Raw genomic sequence first — 17,898 nt, forward strand, 5'->3', positions numbered from 1 at the left:
TTAAGATACTTTAAAAAAGGGGCAGGCCGCGGTGGCTCAGCGGGCAAGAGTGCTTGCCTGCCATGCCGGAGGACCTCGGTTCGATTCCCGGCCCCAGCCCATGTAAAAAACAAACAAACAAACAAAATATAATAAAACAAGAAAATGTTTAAAGATGTTTCCCTTTCTTCCATCCTTCCTTCCTTCTCTCTGTCTTTCCTTCCCTTCCTCCCTCTCTCTTTAAAAAAAAAAAAAAAAAGATACTTTAAAAAAGGAAAACTACAGGCTGATCTCCCTAATGAACACAGATGTAAAAATTCTCAACAAAATACTAGCAAACTGAATCCAACAACACATTAAAAGAATTATACACCATGACCAAGTGGGATTTATACCAGGAATGTAAGGATGGTTCGACACAAGAAAATAAATTAATGTAATACAGTACATTAACAAACTGAAAGGGAAAAATCATATGATCATCTCGATTGATGTTAAAAAAGCATTTACCAAAATTCAACATCCTTTTCTGATAAAAACACTTCAAAAGATAGGAGTTAAAAGTAATTTTCTCAATATGATAAAGGGTATGTATGAAAAACCAACAGCCAGCATCATACTCAAAGGAGAGAGACTGAAAGCTTTCCCCCTAAGATCAGGAGCAAGACAAGGATGCCAACTGTCACCACGATTATTCAACAATGTGCTAGAAGTTCTAGCTAGAGTAATCAGGCAGGACAAAGAACTAAAAGGCATCTAAATTGGAAAGGAAGAAGTAAAACTTTCACTATTTGCAGATGACATGATATTATATTTGGAAAATCTTGAGAAATCTACAACAAGGTTACGTGAGCTAATAAATTCAGCATGGTGGGATACAAAATTAATGCACAAAAATCAGTAATGTTTCTATATACAAGCAATGACCTAACTGAGAAGTCAGTTAAGGAAAAAATTCCATTCAAAATAGCAACTAAAAGAATCAAGTACTTAGAAATGAACTTAACTAGGGACATAAAGAACTTGTACACAGAAAACTATGTAACATTGCTAAAAGAAATCAAAGTAGATCTAAATAGGTGGAAAGATATTCCCTGCTCATGGATAGGAAGGTTAAATACAGTTAAGATGTCAATTCTATCCAAATTGATCTACGGATTCAACAGAGTACCAATCAAAATTCCAACAACCTACTTTGAAGACTTGGAAAAATAAAGGAATCTTTAAAATAAAAAAAGCACAGGAAACAACAAAAAATTAGGTAAACTGGACTTCAACAAAATTAAACTTTTGTGCTTCAAGAAAATGAAAAGAAAACTTACAAAATGGGAGAAAATATCTGCAAATCACATTATCTGACAAGGGTTTAATCCCCAGAATATATAAATAACTCTTACAACCTAGGAAAAAAGGATTAGCAACCCAATTTAAAAATGGGACAAGAAGGTGGTCTACAGTGGCTCAGCAGGCAGAGTTCTTTCCTGCCATGCCGGAGACCCTGGTTCAATTCCCAGTGCCTGCCCATGAAAAAGAAAAAAAAATCGTTTAAATGGGACAAGAATTCAAATAGACATTTCTCTAAAGATGTGCAAAGAGCAAATAAGCACACGAGAAGATGCTCAACATCATTAGTCATTAGGAAAATGTAAATTAAAACCACAGTGAGATAATGGAAAATAAGTGTTGACAAGTATGTGGGGAAACTGGAACCCTTGTACATTGCTGGTGGTAATATAAAATGGTACAGCCAGCATGGAAGATAGTTTGGCAGTTCCTCCAAAAGCCAAGTACAGAATTACCGTATGCCCAGTAATTCCATTCTAGGTATAAAAACATATAGGTATACCCCCAAAGATTGGAAAACAGGGACTCAAACAGATACTTTATGAAAATCTTCATAGCAGCATTATTCACAATAGCCAAATGGTGGCAACAACCCAAGTATCCATCTACAATGAATGGATAAACAAAGTATAGTATATACCTAAAATGGAATGTTATTCAACCATAAAAAAAGAATGAAATTCTGATACATGTTACAACATGGATAAACCTTGAAGACATCACGTTGAGTGAAATAAGTCAGACACAAAAGAACAAAAAATATATGATTCCACTTACATGAAATATCTAGACTAGACAAATTCATAGAGACAGAAAGTAGATTAGAGGTTACCAGGGTCTAGGAATAAGAGAATTGGGGAGTTATTACTTAAAGGGTACAGAGTTTCTGTGTAGGGTGATGAAAATGTTTTTGGAAATAGAGAGTAGTGAATGGCTGCACAATACTGTGAATGTAATTAATGCCACCGAATTGTAGACTTTAAAGAATGATAATGATGGTTAAAATGGAAATTTTTATGTTTATATATTTTTTCTAACCACAAGAAAAAAAGATTAAATTTAACTCTTTCAAAAAAAAAGCATAGAAGCTAGGGTAGTGCAACAGTGACTCAGTGGCAGAATTCTCTTGCCTGCCATGCCGGAGACATGGGTTCAATTCCCGATGCCTGCCCATGCAAAAAAAAAACACAAAAAGCCCCAGCATAGAAGCCAAATTACTAGGTGGCAGAACGCAAGCACTTTCAGGATAAAAATAAATAAAAGCAAAACAGGGGTCTGATATGCTATGACCACTATACCCAAAAGGCTATGCTATTTTGAATCTGTAAGAGCTGACAGATAAGACCTATATTTTATATATATATATAAGTTATAAAAGTCTAATATAAACAGACTTTGTGGTTTCTGGAGAGGGAAATAAACAGAAAAAGACTGCAAAGATCATGATTTTAAAAACAGAAAAGCCACCGAGTACAGTGGAAAGAATACCATTCTGCAATCAGATATGCTGAGTTCAAATTCCAGTTTTGCTACCTACTGATAGCAAAATCTTGGGCAAGTTATTTAACCTTTCCTCAGGTTTGTTTCTTTACCTGTGAATGGGAATAAGAAATTCCAGCCTCAAGGTTGTCTTGAGCACTATGCTAATAATACTGTAGATATTCAATAAATAGGAACTATATTATGTTATTTTTATAAAACAAACAACTTAGATGATCAGAATGAGAAGTACATCACTAGAAAAGCTTTCCTTGACAGATTCCAAGTGATGATCTACCACAGCATCTGAAAAGGCAATTTAATCAACTTTAGTACCTTGAGATATTCCCTGCCATGGATTCCATCGCCACTTCATGAAATTTTGGGAACTTCCTCTTATTTGCTAGCACATATCACCACTTCTTACACTTTTACGTAATCAATTCTTATTGTACCTTCACTTCCCTATTATACTGTATTGCCAGGAACCTGTTCTTCCTCTTGCATCTGCTCCAATCTTTTTATTCCCATTATCTATAACCTTAGCTACTCTCTGAAGCCCCAAGCCACCTGGGAACTTTTCCCCATCTCCCTCTCTATTCTTGTTACAGTTCTTTTTGCTTCCAATGCTGAGATACACTATTCTTCATGCTTCTTCTACTCCCTCAACCTTTACTTTCTAGTCTCTCAGTTCCTGGATGAAATAAGACTTAGAGGAAAGAAAACCCCCATAGTAGAAAGGAAGGTAAAACAAACAAACAAAAAAACAGACTGAAAAGACTGAACACAGAATATTAAACGATCCAGACTATCTTCCTCGTTTTCTTTTCCAGTTAAAGACCTACTTGACAAACTCTATCATTTAATTTTCCCTAAAAGACTACTCAAAATATTTACTATGCTATCTCCATCCTAGATAAATTGTTTTTGTCTTTTAGCCACTGGTCTATAAAAATTATTAAGAATTATTGTTAAATAGAAGTGCCACAACTTAAATTCTCTGGAAAGCCAGAGAGTTGAAACCTGGACTCCTGAGGCACCCAATACATTCTCTTACCTGGCTATGGAGTGATTCTGTATCATCCCCAGGAGCACTGGATGGTTTCTCACCACTCCCTCTGTCCGTCTGAATTGCAGCATCTTGTTTTCCAGCATTCTGGTCATTGGTACTGGTTCCCTGCTCACACACATTTTTTACAGTCTGGGTTGCCGCTGAAACAGTTTCTGGGACCCATAGGGAATGCTCTACGGTCTGGATTCCTATGCTACTTTGGCTGGGCCTTTCAAACAAGGCCTTACTAAGTTTATCCTGATTGTTAACCCGTTCTTCTTTGTGGCCATCTAGTACATCTGTTTCCATTGCTTCTCCTTGAGGACTAGATGGCTCCTGTGTGGCCATGTGCCAGGAGGAAGGAGAAGCAGAGTGCTTGACAGGGCTAATGGGCTTCAAAAGCTGTTCATTCTGCCTGGTCCTCTTGTCAGCCTCCAAATTTTCCTTCTTTTCTTCCTGAGTACTCGGAAAATGAAGCAAGTTCCCCCTGAAAATCAACCACATAAGGAAGCAATGTCAAATAAGCAAGAACATGTATGTCAATACTGTCAGGAAGGAAGAATATTTTGACAATGTGAAAGATGTGGGGAAGGGAGAAACTAAGGTGGTCATGCATATAAAGTATGAAGTTTCTCATCCTAATTTCACTCCTGTGAAAAACTAATAGCAGAGATAACTATTTCGTCATGATGACAAAACAATCATAAAATATTTTCCCATCACTAGGTCTGAACTCTGAAACTTGACACAGGAAAATGAAGTAAAGAATGCCATTAGCGAAATTACAGACAACAAAAGACAGCTTAAAGATCTACTTCAAAATAGATGAATTAATCAAGATGCCTCCTTTGGTTTTACTAACTTCTAGCATTCTAGATACGCTTCATCCCCTCCTGACCAATAATTTTAGGAAAAGAAATCCACTCTGTAAAGAATAAAGTTCTAGGTGAGATTATAGCCATACCGATATGTCTACAGTTAATCATTTCAGAATGACTTGGTTCCTTAAAGACACTTCTTAAGATATAAAATATTTATTTTCCTTTAGTCTTTCTATTTGGGGTATCACTGATTCATTCATACATTTATCCTATAAGCATTTGTTGAATGTCTCCTATAAACCAGATACCATAAAGCTTTGAGGTACCTATCGGACTTCTTAAACATCAAAAGCAACACATCAGAATAAAAAGACCCAAGCTATTTCCAAGAGAGCAGTTCATGCAGAAACTTGATGCTCCCATTGTATGCGGACTGTCTTACTTATCCTAATATTTAAAATACCGAGCACAGGACTTAATATAAAACAGATGATTAAAGCCTTACTTTGAACAAAAGAATATTCTCCCAATTGATTTTAAGTACAAAAAGCTACTCTCAGATTAAACAAACTAATTGTGTAAGCAACAACTGATGTGAAAAGGGCCCAATTGTTTTAACTTTTCAGTAATTTATAAGCTCAATCAGAGTCAATGTACTACAAAACAACAAGAGCAAAAAACAAAAACTAATGCAATTTAGTCTATAATAAATGTATAGTGGCCATAATAAAGATAACAGGAATTCATTCTGAACTGCCCATAGTAAGACCATATCTGAAATATGTTTTAGTTTTGCGAATCACATTTTATAAGGAATAAACTAAGATCCAGCAAAATAACACCTACAATGGTATGATGCCTAGAAACCATGTCATATGTTGCCTTAAGTGTCTGGTCAGAGAAAAATGGAGCAAGGGTTGTCTCCTACTTGAGAGGAACTCTCATTCTTAGGAACCAACATGGCCTTGGTAGACAAAGAAAAGTAAGCATGAAGAGCCTTTCAAGGCTTGTTCTGCTCTAGATTTTGAAAGAGAAGGAACAATGGAAAAGTTTCTGAGATTTCTTCATCGTTTAGTTCAGCTTACTTGAACAGATCAAAGAGGATTTGTAATAGAGTCCTAGCCAGGAAGAGCTTGATATACATTTGGTTGTTGTAGCTTATGTCCTATTTCTCAGGAATCTCAAATCAATAAGGATACAGAGTCCAAGGGAGAAGAGGTAAAAGCACAATTACCAGGAAACACAAGTTTATTAAATTTCATGTATTTAAAGTGCATAGTGCAGTGCTAGGTATACAGCAGATGCTCAAGCAATATTACCTGCCTAAGACAAAGCAATTAAGAGACTCAATTCACCTTTTATATGAACTGAATACCCATGTTTTAATCTTTAATACATCAAACATATTAATAGCTGAGTGACAGTGAAGTAAAAAACTACAAGAGAAAAGACTTGATTATTCATTTCTAGAACTTAATTACCACTGTTAACTACACTAAACACAAGCATGCACTTTTTACTCAGGATAGAACTTCTGAATGGAATTTCACTTCTACAACAAAGTTCTGTTTTATTTTTTATTTTGTTCCCCTAAAGAGACAAATACCAAGTTACTTATTGTGTTGCTCTCCAAAGAGTTAATCAGAACAACTCTTCTCTTTTTGAAGACCAAAAGGTATCTCATTGTAATGTAAGCAATATTCAGTAGATTCCTCTCAAATATCAGAACTGTCATTCTCACAGTAGCACCAAAAGACTAACACTGCATTCACAATTGCTTTCCCATGATTAGTATTTATTGTTTTGGTTGACAAGATTTTCTGATTAAAATCAACATAGAATAGCAGGTAAGAAACAAAGCCTTAATTGCAATACATATGGCAAAAAAATAGCTCCCCCTGCCTTCCAAGTTTATGAATCCTTAAATGAATAAAGCAACCAAGAAAACTCTACCACTAAATTTTCACTAATGTCCAAAGAAATGAGAAAGAAGAAATCTTAAGAAGCCAAGAGAAATCCAATAAATTATAATCCTTACAATTATTTTCCACTAGTTGTGGCTACAAAATTCTACTCTGGTTACCATATCCCAGATTTAGAAATTGATTATCAACAAAACAAATTTTAGCCAAAAAATCCTGGATAAAATTAATCCAAAGTGAAACAGAGTAGAATAAATCTCCAAATTTAATAAACATAATCATTCTGTTCTGAGTATAGGTGTATCTGTGGAGCAACTGGAATCAAATCCAACTGGATTCTCAAGCCCTTGTTCTATCAAGGTTAAATAATATCACCATCTTCACCCTTCTATTTAAGATATTCTATTATAATAGGAAGACAATACAATGTCATCAATAAATTTAGTAACTGCTGGGCCATTACTACACCACTTTCGGAATTCACCAAGTGGCATTTCACTTAACAAGCTTTCAATACAATAGAGGATAAAAGCTCCTTGGCATCTGGATTATTTAGCTTTCAAGAATACCAACAAGCTTACTTTCAATAATTAAAATTCCATTAAAAGCACTGAAGTGTTGTTCTAAGTATTCTGATAAAGAATATAAAAATTATGCTGCAAGTACCACTATTAGAACTATACTTACTGACAAACAAAACACACTTTCTACAATTACAATTCAATGAATTCCAGCTGAATATCACCTCATAAAGAAAACACAAGCTTATGCCTACAGTCATTACTTACTAATGTAAATTAAATATGAGAATCATATATTCCAAACCAGCTACCTTTCAATTATTTAAATAGAGGAAAAAAATGCCTTTAAAGTCAGATTTCTGTTTCTGCTTCAGGGCTATTCTAAGGGAATAAATAGAAAGTAAAGAAATTATGGGAAACTTTAATCCCATCAAGTCCAAATAACTTTATATAAGCAGCCCAAATTTTTTTTTTAATGTAAGCTATGGGAAACTAAAGAAAATTTAAAAATCTAAAAGCAAACACTATTTCCAAAATAAGAAAAAAAAATTTAGAAATGTGAAAGTATGTGTTCATGAAGAATGAGTCATTTCAAACTGATAAAACTAGCATGTAAAGACAAAAATTCTATATCTATAAAACATTAAATAAAAATCATCATGACATCTCATTTATGACTCTATCTAGATTATGCCATAGTCCCTCAGATAAAAAGTAAGCTCAAGATCACCAGATAATAGCAATACATGTTTGATTTTGGTACCAACCATTTTGTGAATTAATATAGCACAAAAGATGCTGTGAAAATAATGCTTGCCTGATAGATGTGGAGGGGGAATCCTGACTTTGAGCCTCATCCTCTTGCCGGGCGTCACAGATGCAGCTAAATACAGATGCAGTCTTCTGGGGACTGATAAAAATTAAAGTGCAATGTGTTACTTTTAAAAGGTAGGTATCTCTGGAGATTTTCCTTTCAGGTACAGAGGGAATAAAATCCTTTCTCTGCATCCCAAACTCCAAAGAGGCCTTAAACCAAAATGCAATTTCCTCACTTGTTTCACATTAGCATAATAAAAAACTCTCACAGAAGATTCAGTGGCAACAATACGGATAAAGGTCCATATTAAACACCATAAAGATAAAATCAGCAAAATCCAGAATGTAGGAAACTCTATAGTACAAACAACCCAGATAGCCAGGAGAAAAAAAAACCAGGAACAGGAACTCCACAGATTGCAAGGGACTTGAGAGACATTAACTAAGTTCAATACATGGACCTTGTATGGATCCTGATTCAGACTAACAGCAAAAAAATATATTTATGAGGCAATCAGGGAAATCTGAAAACAGAATATTTGATGGCATTAAGGACTCATCATCAATTTGTAAAGTACAATAATATTCTGGTTAAGTTTAAAATAAGAATCCTCATCTTTTAGAAAGAGCATTGTTATTCACAGTTAAAATGACATAATCCTAGAAGTAACTCCAAAACAAATCAGTGGAGGTATAACCAAGAAACCAGGATTTAAGGGATGATTTTGATTACTGAATCATTATATAAATATTCCTTTTTGCTTTCTGGCATAAATACCCAAATGATCTCTGTAATGGCTGCATAAGCCTTTATCTTCTGCCCCCATGACTATAAAAACCTGTGACTACCTTTCATCACTAACTAGTTATCCAGTTTTTCAACTTTAGAGTCTTGTAACATTAAAGATAGCCCTTAAAGTTTGTTAATGAAGGGTCTTGGGTCCACTAGGAACTGACACACCCAAGACCAAAATTATCTTGCTGACTGAGACCAGATTTTACCTAAGTGGGCCCACCTGTTATGTGCAGTAGCTTAGACTTTTAACCTACATACTAGTCATCTATACCTCTTTTTGCCATTTTCGTTCATACATTCTGTGACTAAGCATGTGATCAATCCGCACATGCCCAATAATTAGATCACCTCTAATTACATCATCTGGGGCACTGTACTCATTATCCTAAACCTAGCCACTTTTTCTCTAATAAAACTATCCAAATTACTACAGTTCTGGGAGTCAAATTTTGGGCCGCTAGGCCATCTGCTCTCCTACTATGTGTCTAGTAACAAACCCTCTTTGAAACCCTGATGTCTCAGATATTGTTTATTGAGCGCATTAAGCAAAAAAAAAAAACCATGGCCTTTGTCCAGTAACAGAGGTGAGGGGAAGGTAAGAGGGCTTAGAAGTATTTATAAATGAATCAAGATTGGCCATGAGTTAATAACTTTTTAAGCAAGGCAATGAGTACATAGTAGTTCATTATAATGTTGCTAAGTAAAATAAAATGGCCACCTGCACTGGGCAATGCTGGTAAGAAGCCCCTTTCCAAGAAAGGCTTTTCCAGAAAACAAAAACAAGTGACATGCAGGGGTTTCCTAAAAAAAAAACACAGCCCATCCTACACAGCTGCAGATAAGTTACACGTGATGATAAACCAGTTTCAGTCCAGTAAAGAAAGCTTATCATACTAACCAATGTATATCTGCTCCCCACTTTGTAAAACCATTCTATATAAAATGAAAACAACATCAGCCAAACAGAACATTTCTTTACTTGCTTCCATATTTGGTCTATATAAGTTCCCCCTTAACATCCCCTCAGCAGAGCTCCCTTCCACTTTCTGAATGGGATGCTGCCTGATTCATGAATCACTCAATAAAGCTGTGATATCCTAAGCTGCATGAAGTTTTCTTTCAACACTACCTACTCTTCTCTACTTTTGTATACGGTTGATACCTTCCATAAAAAAAAAATATTGTTTGAAAGAGGCAAAGAGAACTGAGGCAACAATAGTTAGAGCAAGTGATCTGGACAAACTTCAATCCCAGGCAACACTTAAAAATAGATGGTACTGGGCGGGTCACAGAGGCTCAGTAGGCAAAGTTCTCACCTGCCATGCCGGGGACCTGGGTTCAATTCCTGGTGCCCGCCCATGCAAAAATGAATAAAAATAAATAAATAAATAGATGGTACTCGGTGGTGTGATGGTGGCTCAGCAGGTAGAATTCCCACCTGCCATGCCCAAGACCTGGGTTTAATTCCCAGTGTCTGCCCATGCAAACAAACAAACAAAAATAGATGGTACTGTTTCACCTAAATGCAGAAGAAGCAATGATTACTGAAATATTCTAATGGAAGCTACTTAAAAAACAATATTCCGGCTTCTAGTAAAACAAGATAGCAGCATAAGATGCTCCTCCTGTGCTCCTGTGACGATAAAAACCTGTGACTAACTTTCATCACTATCTAGTTATGCAGTTTTTCAACTTTAGAGTTCTGTAACACTAAAGATAACCCTTAAAAGTTTGTTAATAAAAGGTTCTTGGGTCCACCAGGAACTGACCCACCCAAGTCTAAAATTATCTTGCTGACCAAGACTGGATTTAACCTAAGTGGGCCCACCTGACACTGGTACCCACCACAGGGTACCATTCCCCAGCAGAACCTCTGAATAACAAAAACTGGTAAAACTGTATTACTCAAAATGCCAGAAAACAGCTAAAGGGTTACAGTAACTAGGTAAGAACAAAGAAAACACAGATTTTAATGACAATAAGGAAAGCTAGTAGAGCCCTCACTGACCATTGACCCCCTCATTCCCACTTTCCCTGGCTCGATATAGAACAGACCTGAGCTCCCACTATGGGTTACTAGTTCTGTTCCAGAGGGAGAAGTATATACTGGGGTGCAGGTATATCCCTGCTAATCTACCAGGTGGCAATCTAAAAGACTCAACCAGGTAACTTCCTAGGACTCACCTTCCCAGAATCTGCCTTGCAGGAAGAAGAAGCTTGCAGAGAGCTAAAGCAATGCAAAAAACAAGTTAGGTGGCCCATGACAAAGGATTACCTGCTTTCAGTAATGCAACAGAGGGGGAGAAAGCCCATCTCATAGGAAATAGAGGGGACATTTGAATTCATATAAACAGGGAAATTCCTAAAACCGAAAGTAAGCACAAGCCCAGGACAAGAAAAGGTAGAGCTTCCCATTCATCTTCAGTTGGTCTTCTCAATAGGAGGGCTAAGCTCTGAAGGTGAAAACCAGCCAACAAAGACCCAAATTTAAAAGACTGTAAAAGGTGCACACCATATTGTTATTGGTTTTTGTTTTTTTGAATCATCTGAATCCTTTGAATATCCTCTGGCATTCAAGGATATCTCTATCATATATCACTAGTTGGATATAAATTTAATAAATACACAGCTCAGAGACTAAATCCCAGAATCACTACTTTATAATATTAAAATGTACCTTATGCCACAAAAATTACAAGACAAACAAACATAAAATGGCGGCCTATCAAAAGCAACAAGACAAAATCCAGAAAACATCAATAAAGAAAATCAGACTTTGGAGATATTGGACAAAGATTTACAACTGAAATGATTCAGGCTCAGGATCAGAAAGAAAAAAGAATTTTTAAAAAGTAAACAGAGGAGTTCCAGGAAGACAGTGGAATAGGATAGGTTGAGTTCACCCGTTCCAAGGAACAGCTAGAGAAGGGACAGAAAAGCAACAAGGACAGTGATTCCAGGGTGTAAATGACTTGAGTCTTCTATAGTACATAGGGAAGGCCTGGTTGCAAAAGCTGAGAAACTGAGGTGCAGAGAACCAAAGACCATCCAGCTAGTGCAAATAGCCTAACTCACCCCTTTACAAACAGAGGCCCAGAGCCCTCAGAAGTGCACGAACAAGGAGGCAGAGACTAAGAACTAAGCTGCATTGCATGAACATGCTGTACCCACCCAAGCTCCCCCAAACCCTCCACACCCCACATACCTGAATCCCGCCACGGCATACCCACCCAATCTCACCCCCCCCAGCACTCTAAGCAACCCCGCCCTGACCCGTATAAATTGTGAATCCCTGCCACACTCCCTACCCCACCCACCTGAACAGGCCTGCCCCTGGCTCCGCCTACCTCTCCAGTGAAAATTTCACATTCTTGCACCATCCCTCCTGGAATTTTTGCACCCATACCCTGCCCCACCTCACCCTCCTGGCCCCCTACAGAGGCTCACCTGTGCATCCTAGCTACACCCAACCTCCCTGAACTCTGCACAGGCACAAACCAGTGACCCCACACACCCAGATCCAAATACAAACACACACCCACCTTGCCCACCTCTGAGATCTGTCCACTCTCACAGCAGGGACCCATCTCTCTAGATTGGAGCCTGCATATATCCAAGTCCTGGCTGGCCTGGCACCCACACTTCTGAGCACCAATCCCTCCATCCCTGCAACACGCCCCCCTACCCTGTGAGCACTTGCACCCCCACCCCGGTCCCCCACTTCCCCGTACATGCGCACACCCTTGCCCCACTTCCCGGTGCAAGCGCCTAGCTGCCACACCAGGCAGGTGCTCATATGCAAATCCCTGGGACTTGGCATCAAGGGACTGAGAAAACCTTAATCAAAAGGGGAAAGAGAGAAATGAGAAAAAAATAAAGTGTCAGTGGCTGAGAGATTCAAACAGAGACAAGAGGTCTTGTCTGGAGGAATTCTGGAAATTATTCTTATGCAATTATATAAATAACCATTTTCAGTTTATGGTATATTTGAGTGGTTAAAGGGAAGTACCTGAAACTATAGAGCTGTGTTCCAGTAGCCTTGTTTCTTCAAGATGACTGTATAATGATATAAGCTTTTATAATGTGACTGTGTGATTGTGAAAACCTTGTATCTAATGTTCCCTTTATCTACGCTACGGACAGATGAGTAACAAATATGGGTTAAAAAAATAAATAATAGGGGGAACAAAGGTTAAAATAAATTGGGTAGATGGAAATACTAAAGGTCAATGAGAGGGAGAGGTTAGGGGTATGATATATATGAGTTTTTTCTTTTCTCTTTTTATTTCTTTTTCTGGAGTGATGCAAATGTTCTAAAAACTGATCATGGTGATGAATACACAACTATGTGATGATATTGTGAGCCACTGATTGTACACCACGTATGGAATGTTTGTATGTTTAGAATGTTTGTGTTTGTTTGTTGTTTATCAATAAAAATATTTTTAAAAAAAAGTGAGGGAGAAGAACAAAAATCGAAGAATTAATTGCTTATCTGGAGGAACTACAAAATGAACAACAAATTAACCTCAAAGCAAACAGAAGAAATCACAAGGAGATATCTCTTTGGATATAAAATCAGAAATGACAGGAGGGTCATTACCACAGACATTGAAGAAATAAAAGAAATCATAAGAGGATACTATGAACAACTATACACCAACAAACTAGACAGCGTAGATTAAATGGACAAATTCCTGGAAACACACAAACAAGTTACACAGACTTAAGAAGAAATTGAAGATCTCAACAAACCAATCACAAGTAAAAAGATTCAACTGGTCATCAAAAATCTTCCTATAAAGAAAACTCCAGCACTGGATGGCTTCACAGGGGAATTTTTGATCAAACATTCCAAAAAGAACTAACACCAATCCTGCTCAGACTTTTTCCAAAAAATTGAGGAAAAAGGAACACTACCTAATTGATTTTATGACGCTATCACTTTAATGCCAAAACCAGGTAAAGATGGTACAAGAAAGGAAAACTACAGACCAATCTCCAAAAAGGAACACAGATGCAAAAATTCTCAGCAAAATATTAGCAAGCTTCAGTTAGACATTGCTAGTATCATAACCTGACAAACCCCAACCCAAACCATTCATGCTAATTCTAAAGAATACCTAAGGCATTATATAAGATTATACAAAGGTTCCATGTACTAAGGGTATCATTCCAAAAACCTACAACCTCCAGATGGATCCTTGGACCAGATAAGCCCTGAAATGCAGAAGGGCCAGCTTCTCCAGAACATCAACTAGTTCCATTCCCCTATTCCATATTACCAATAGCCTCTTCCAACATGAAAAAGTTAGAATGGCCATAGCCTGAATACCCCTAAGAAGAGAGAGAAAGATCCAAGATGATGGTAGGGTTTATACAGAGAAGGTCTGTTCTACAACTAATTGTTGTGATGTGCTATGAAATTTATTGCTTTTTGTATATATGTCATTTTTCACAAAAAAAAAAGTCGATTGTGGTAATACCAAAAAAAAAAATCTTTCTAGCCTCCAGTGTTCTGGAGGAAAAATCTGAGTTAATGACTGGGAGCCCACGATAAACTCTAGATCTGTTCTGCAACTACTTGCTAAAAAGTGATTTGAAAAATTATTGCTTTTTTCTTTGTTTTGTATATATGTTATACAATAAAACAAACAAAAATAAAAACAGACAACCATGAAAAAAAAAGAAACTAGAGAAAGGGAAAAAATACTTGAAAGCCACAAATAAGGGTTTAATATTCAGAATATATAAAGAAATCCTACACCTCAATAACAAAAAGACAAACAATCCAATTTAAAAATGGGCAAAAAGCTTGAGTAGATATAAATATTTCTGCAAAGAATACACAAATGACCAAAAGCATATGAAAAGATGGTCAACATCATTAGGCATTAGGGAAATGCAAATCACACCCACTAGGATGGCTCCTACTAAAGAAAATCAGAAAATAACAAGTGTTAGAAAGATATGGACAAATAGGAACACTCATTCACTGCTGGTGAGAATGTAAATGGTTCAGGTGCTTTGGAAGACAGTTTCGCAGCTCCTTAGAAAGCTAAGTTTGGAACTACCATATGACCACTACTAGGTAAACATCCTGAAGAACTGAAAGCAGGAACTTGAACAGATACTGGCACACTCATATTCATAATGGTATTATTCGCAATTGCCTAAAGATGGACGCAACAGAAGTGTGCATAACGGACTAAAGGCAAAGCAAATTATGGTACCTACATACAATGGAATATCATTCAACTATAAAAAACATTAAAGTTCTGACGCATATGACAACATGGATAAGTCCTGAAGATTAAAATTGAGTGAAATAAGCCAGACATAAAAAGGACAAATATTGAATGACCTTACTATTTTGAAACAATTAGAATAAGCAAACTCGTAGAGACAGAATCTAGAATAAAGGTTACCAGAGTCAGAATCTAGAATAAAGGTGGGGATAGGCAATGGAAGTTAAGGATTAAAATGTACAGAGTTCCTATATGAAATGATATAAATGCTTAAATAATGGATGAAGGGGATGGTAGTAAAATATTGTGAATGCAAGTAACAGCACTGAATTAAATATGTGAATGTGGTTAAAGGGCAAATTTTAGGTTGTATAAATGTTGCTAGAATAAAAAAAAAAAAATACCATACAGGACTGTTTGGTGAGTGAGGACTTTCAAATTAATATGCAAGAGCCCATAGATATGTATGCCAGTTTGAATCTATTATGTACCCCAGAAAAGCCAAGTTCTTTAATCATCAATCAATATTGTTGGATGGGAGCTTTTTGACTGTCTCCATGGAGCTGTTACCCATCCAACTGTGGGTGGCAGCTTTTGATTAGATGGTTTCCATGGAGATGTGTCTCCACCCATTCAAGGTGGGGTTGCTTACTGGAGCCCTTTAAGAGGAAACCATTTTGGAAAAAGCTTCAGAGGCACCAGAAACAACAGAGCCCACAGCCAGATACCTTTAGAAAAGAAGGAGAATGCCCCTAAGCGAACTTCATGAAATAAGAAGCCGGGAGAAAAAGCTAACAGATGTTGCCATGTGCCTTCTCAGCTGAGAAGGAACCACTGGTCTTTCTTGAGTGAAGGTAACCTCTTGTTGGTGCCTTAATCTGGACATTTACTCAGCCTTAGAAGTGTAAACTTGCAAATTAATAAATTCCCCTTTTCAAAAGCTGTTCCAGTTCTAGTACGTTGTATTCCGGCAGCTTGCAAACTAGAACAATATGAAACCAACCTCTTTAATACACAGCTAAGAACAGATCAAAGGATTCAGACATGTCAGAAATTCATGACTATCTAACATCATCCATAGACATGTTTTATTTGACCCACCAAGCAGGAAATTTTATTTTAAAAACTCCAGATTTCTCTCCTAAAGTATAAAGAATTGGCAAGAGTAAAATTACATTCTTGCATGGCAACAATCAAGCCAGTTCAACAGGGGCCACCACCCTTTTAAATGGGGCACATGTTCAGTCTGCCATAATCCTCAACACTCCAGCCTGTCTTGTACCTAGGCTGCTGATCTATATTAAGACTCTTCACCTATACTTCACCAACTGCTGTTAGTATTTTCATGCTGGTGACTCATGCCGAAATAAATGAAACAATTTTATGCTCAAAACCACTAGACGGCAAATCTTAACCACCCAAGCCTCACTATGGAGTCATATTCATACAGAAACCATTACAACATTCATGACAACGCAAAAATAACAGCTCAATACAGTAGTTAATTTGGCAGGCAGAACAGAAAATGCCCTGTGGCATATGGGATCTCAGAAGGAACAATGCCATAGTAACCTCTTGTTAAACCTTCTATTTCCTCACCAATAATAACAAAAATCTCAGTCTCATCAACAGAAAAAGAAAAAAGAAAACACTCACATGAATAAAAGAGAAAACAAAAAACAACCTTAGTTCTAAGTATAGCAAAAGTATGATTGCTCTTAAAGTATTAACAGAAAAACCACTGATCGGGGGTGCAAGGGTAGTTCAGAGGTAGAATTCTTGCCTGCCATGCCAAAGACCTGGGTTTGATTCCCAGCCCAAGCACTTTCCCAAAACAACAACAACAAAACAATGAGAACAACAACAACAAAAATTCAACAAATGGTGCTGTAATAATGGGACAGTCACATGGAAAAAAGAATGAACGTGACACCCACCATGCAAAACAAAACAAAAAAAAGCCAACAATTGATTCGACATATTGTTAAACCCTTATGCTAGTATTTCATTTAAAATTTTTCCTGTTTATAAATCATCTTTCCCCTCATTCCCAGTGGCTTTGTATTGAACTCCTCTAAATAGCAACCAGCTCTGGTTACCTGGCAACAGGCTCAGCAATAGCAGCAGATCCATTTTTTCTTTCATCAGTTGCAGGCTCTGAATAACAAAAGCAGGGAGAGAAAGGAAAAAGAAACAGAATTCAGTTAGTATCATACCTAAAAACCTCCACCCGGCTCTACTTTATCTTACCCTAACTCTCTAACAAAATGAAACAGAAATAGGTAAGAATAATAAGTGAACATTACAAGATTTCTTATAACTTGACAGTACAAGTTTTTTTTCACTTCAGTCAATTTTCTTTCAAACTTCTTATAGAAGACTTATCTGTATGGTGAGAAACACAATAAAATAAATTACTAAGCAGTAACATTTAAAAATGGAAATTAAACTTCTTCTGAATCACAATGCATTTCACAGGAAGTAAAATCACACAGGAAAATGTTTCAGTTGATGTCCACGTTTTAAACAGATGCAATTTTAAGAGCACCCACAAATAGAAGGCACCCAATAGTGCTTTGGGAAAGATATCCGAAAACTAAAACACATTTTCAAGAAATAAACTGCAACAAACAATTAAGAGTGATACTGAAAAGAATCTCACATTCTCACAGCAAAGTCACTAATGTCAAGGCATTTAAATTTGCTCACTTACAATTTTTCCAACCTTAAAGTAAGTAACCCTCAACATTTTTAAACATTTTAAACACTTATAAAATATTTACTACCCAACATAATCTGAACAGTCAATCAAAGAGACAGCTATAGTTCAGTGTTTAGAGCCCTGGCTCCCCAAAAAAGGCCTGGTCCAGTCCCTGAGTAGTCCTACCTGGGGATAAACTACTTAAAATCATTCCACATTT

General features: G+C 36.8%; 1 protein-coding gene across 14 annotated transcripts in view; it reads right to left on the reverse strand.

Moving 5' to 3' along the window:
- The window catches only part of TP53BP1 (tumor protein p53 binding protein 1), a 194,699-nt gene that overhangs the window by 67,143 nt on the left and 109,658 nt on the right, over nucleotides 1–17,898 (reverse strand). For 12 of the 14 annotated variants that reach the window (XM_077127642.1, XM_077127637.1, XM_077127640.1 and 9 more), the window contains 3 exons: nucleotides 17,077–17,134; nucleotides 7,935–8,027; nucleotides 3,860–4,340 (listed from right to left, as the gene is read on the reverse strand). In XM_077127642.1, the coding sequence (XP_076983757.1) occupies nucleotides 3,860–4,340; nucleotides 7,935–8,027; nucleotides 17,077–17,134 (632 nt within the window). The remainder of the gene's footprint in view (nucleotides 1–3,859; nucleotides 4,341–7,934; nucleotides 8,028–17,076; nucleotides 17,135–17,898) is intronic. The other 2 variants (XM_077127643.1, XM_077127638.1) reach the window with 1 other exon arrangement.

Source organism: Tamandua tetradactyla, chromosome 14 (genome assembly GCF_023851605.1).
Source record: "Tamandua tetradactyla isolate mTamTet1 chromosome 14, mTamTet1.pri, whole genome shotgun sequence".
In the NCBI taxonomy this organism is placed as follows: Eukaryota; Metazoa; Chordata; class Mammalia; order Pilosa; family Myrmecophagidae; genus Tamandua; species Tamandua tetradactyla.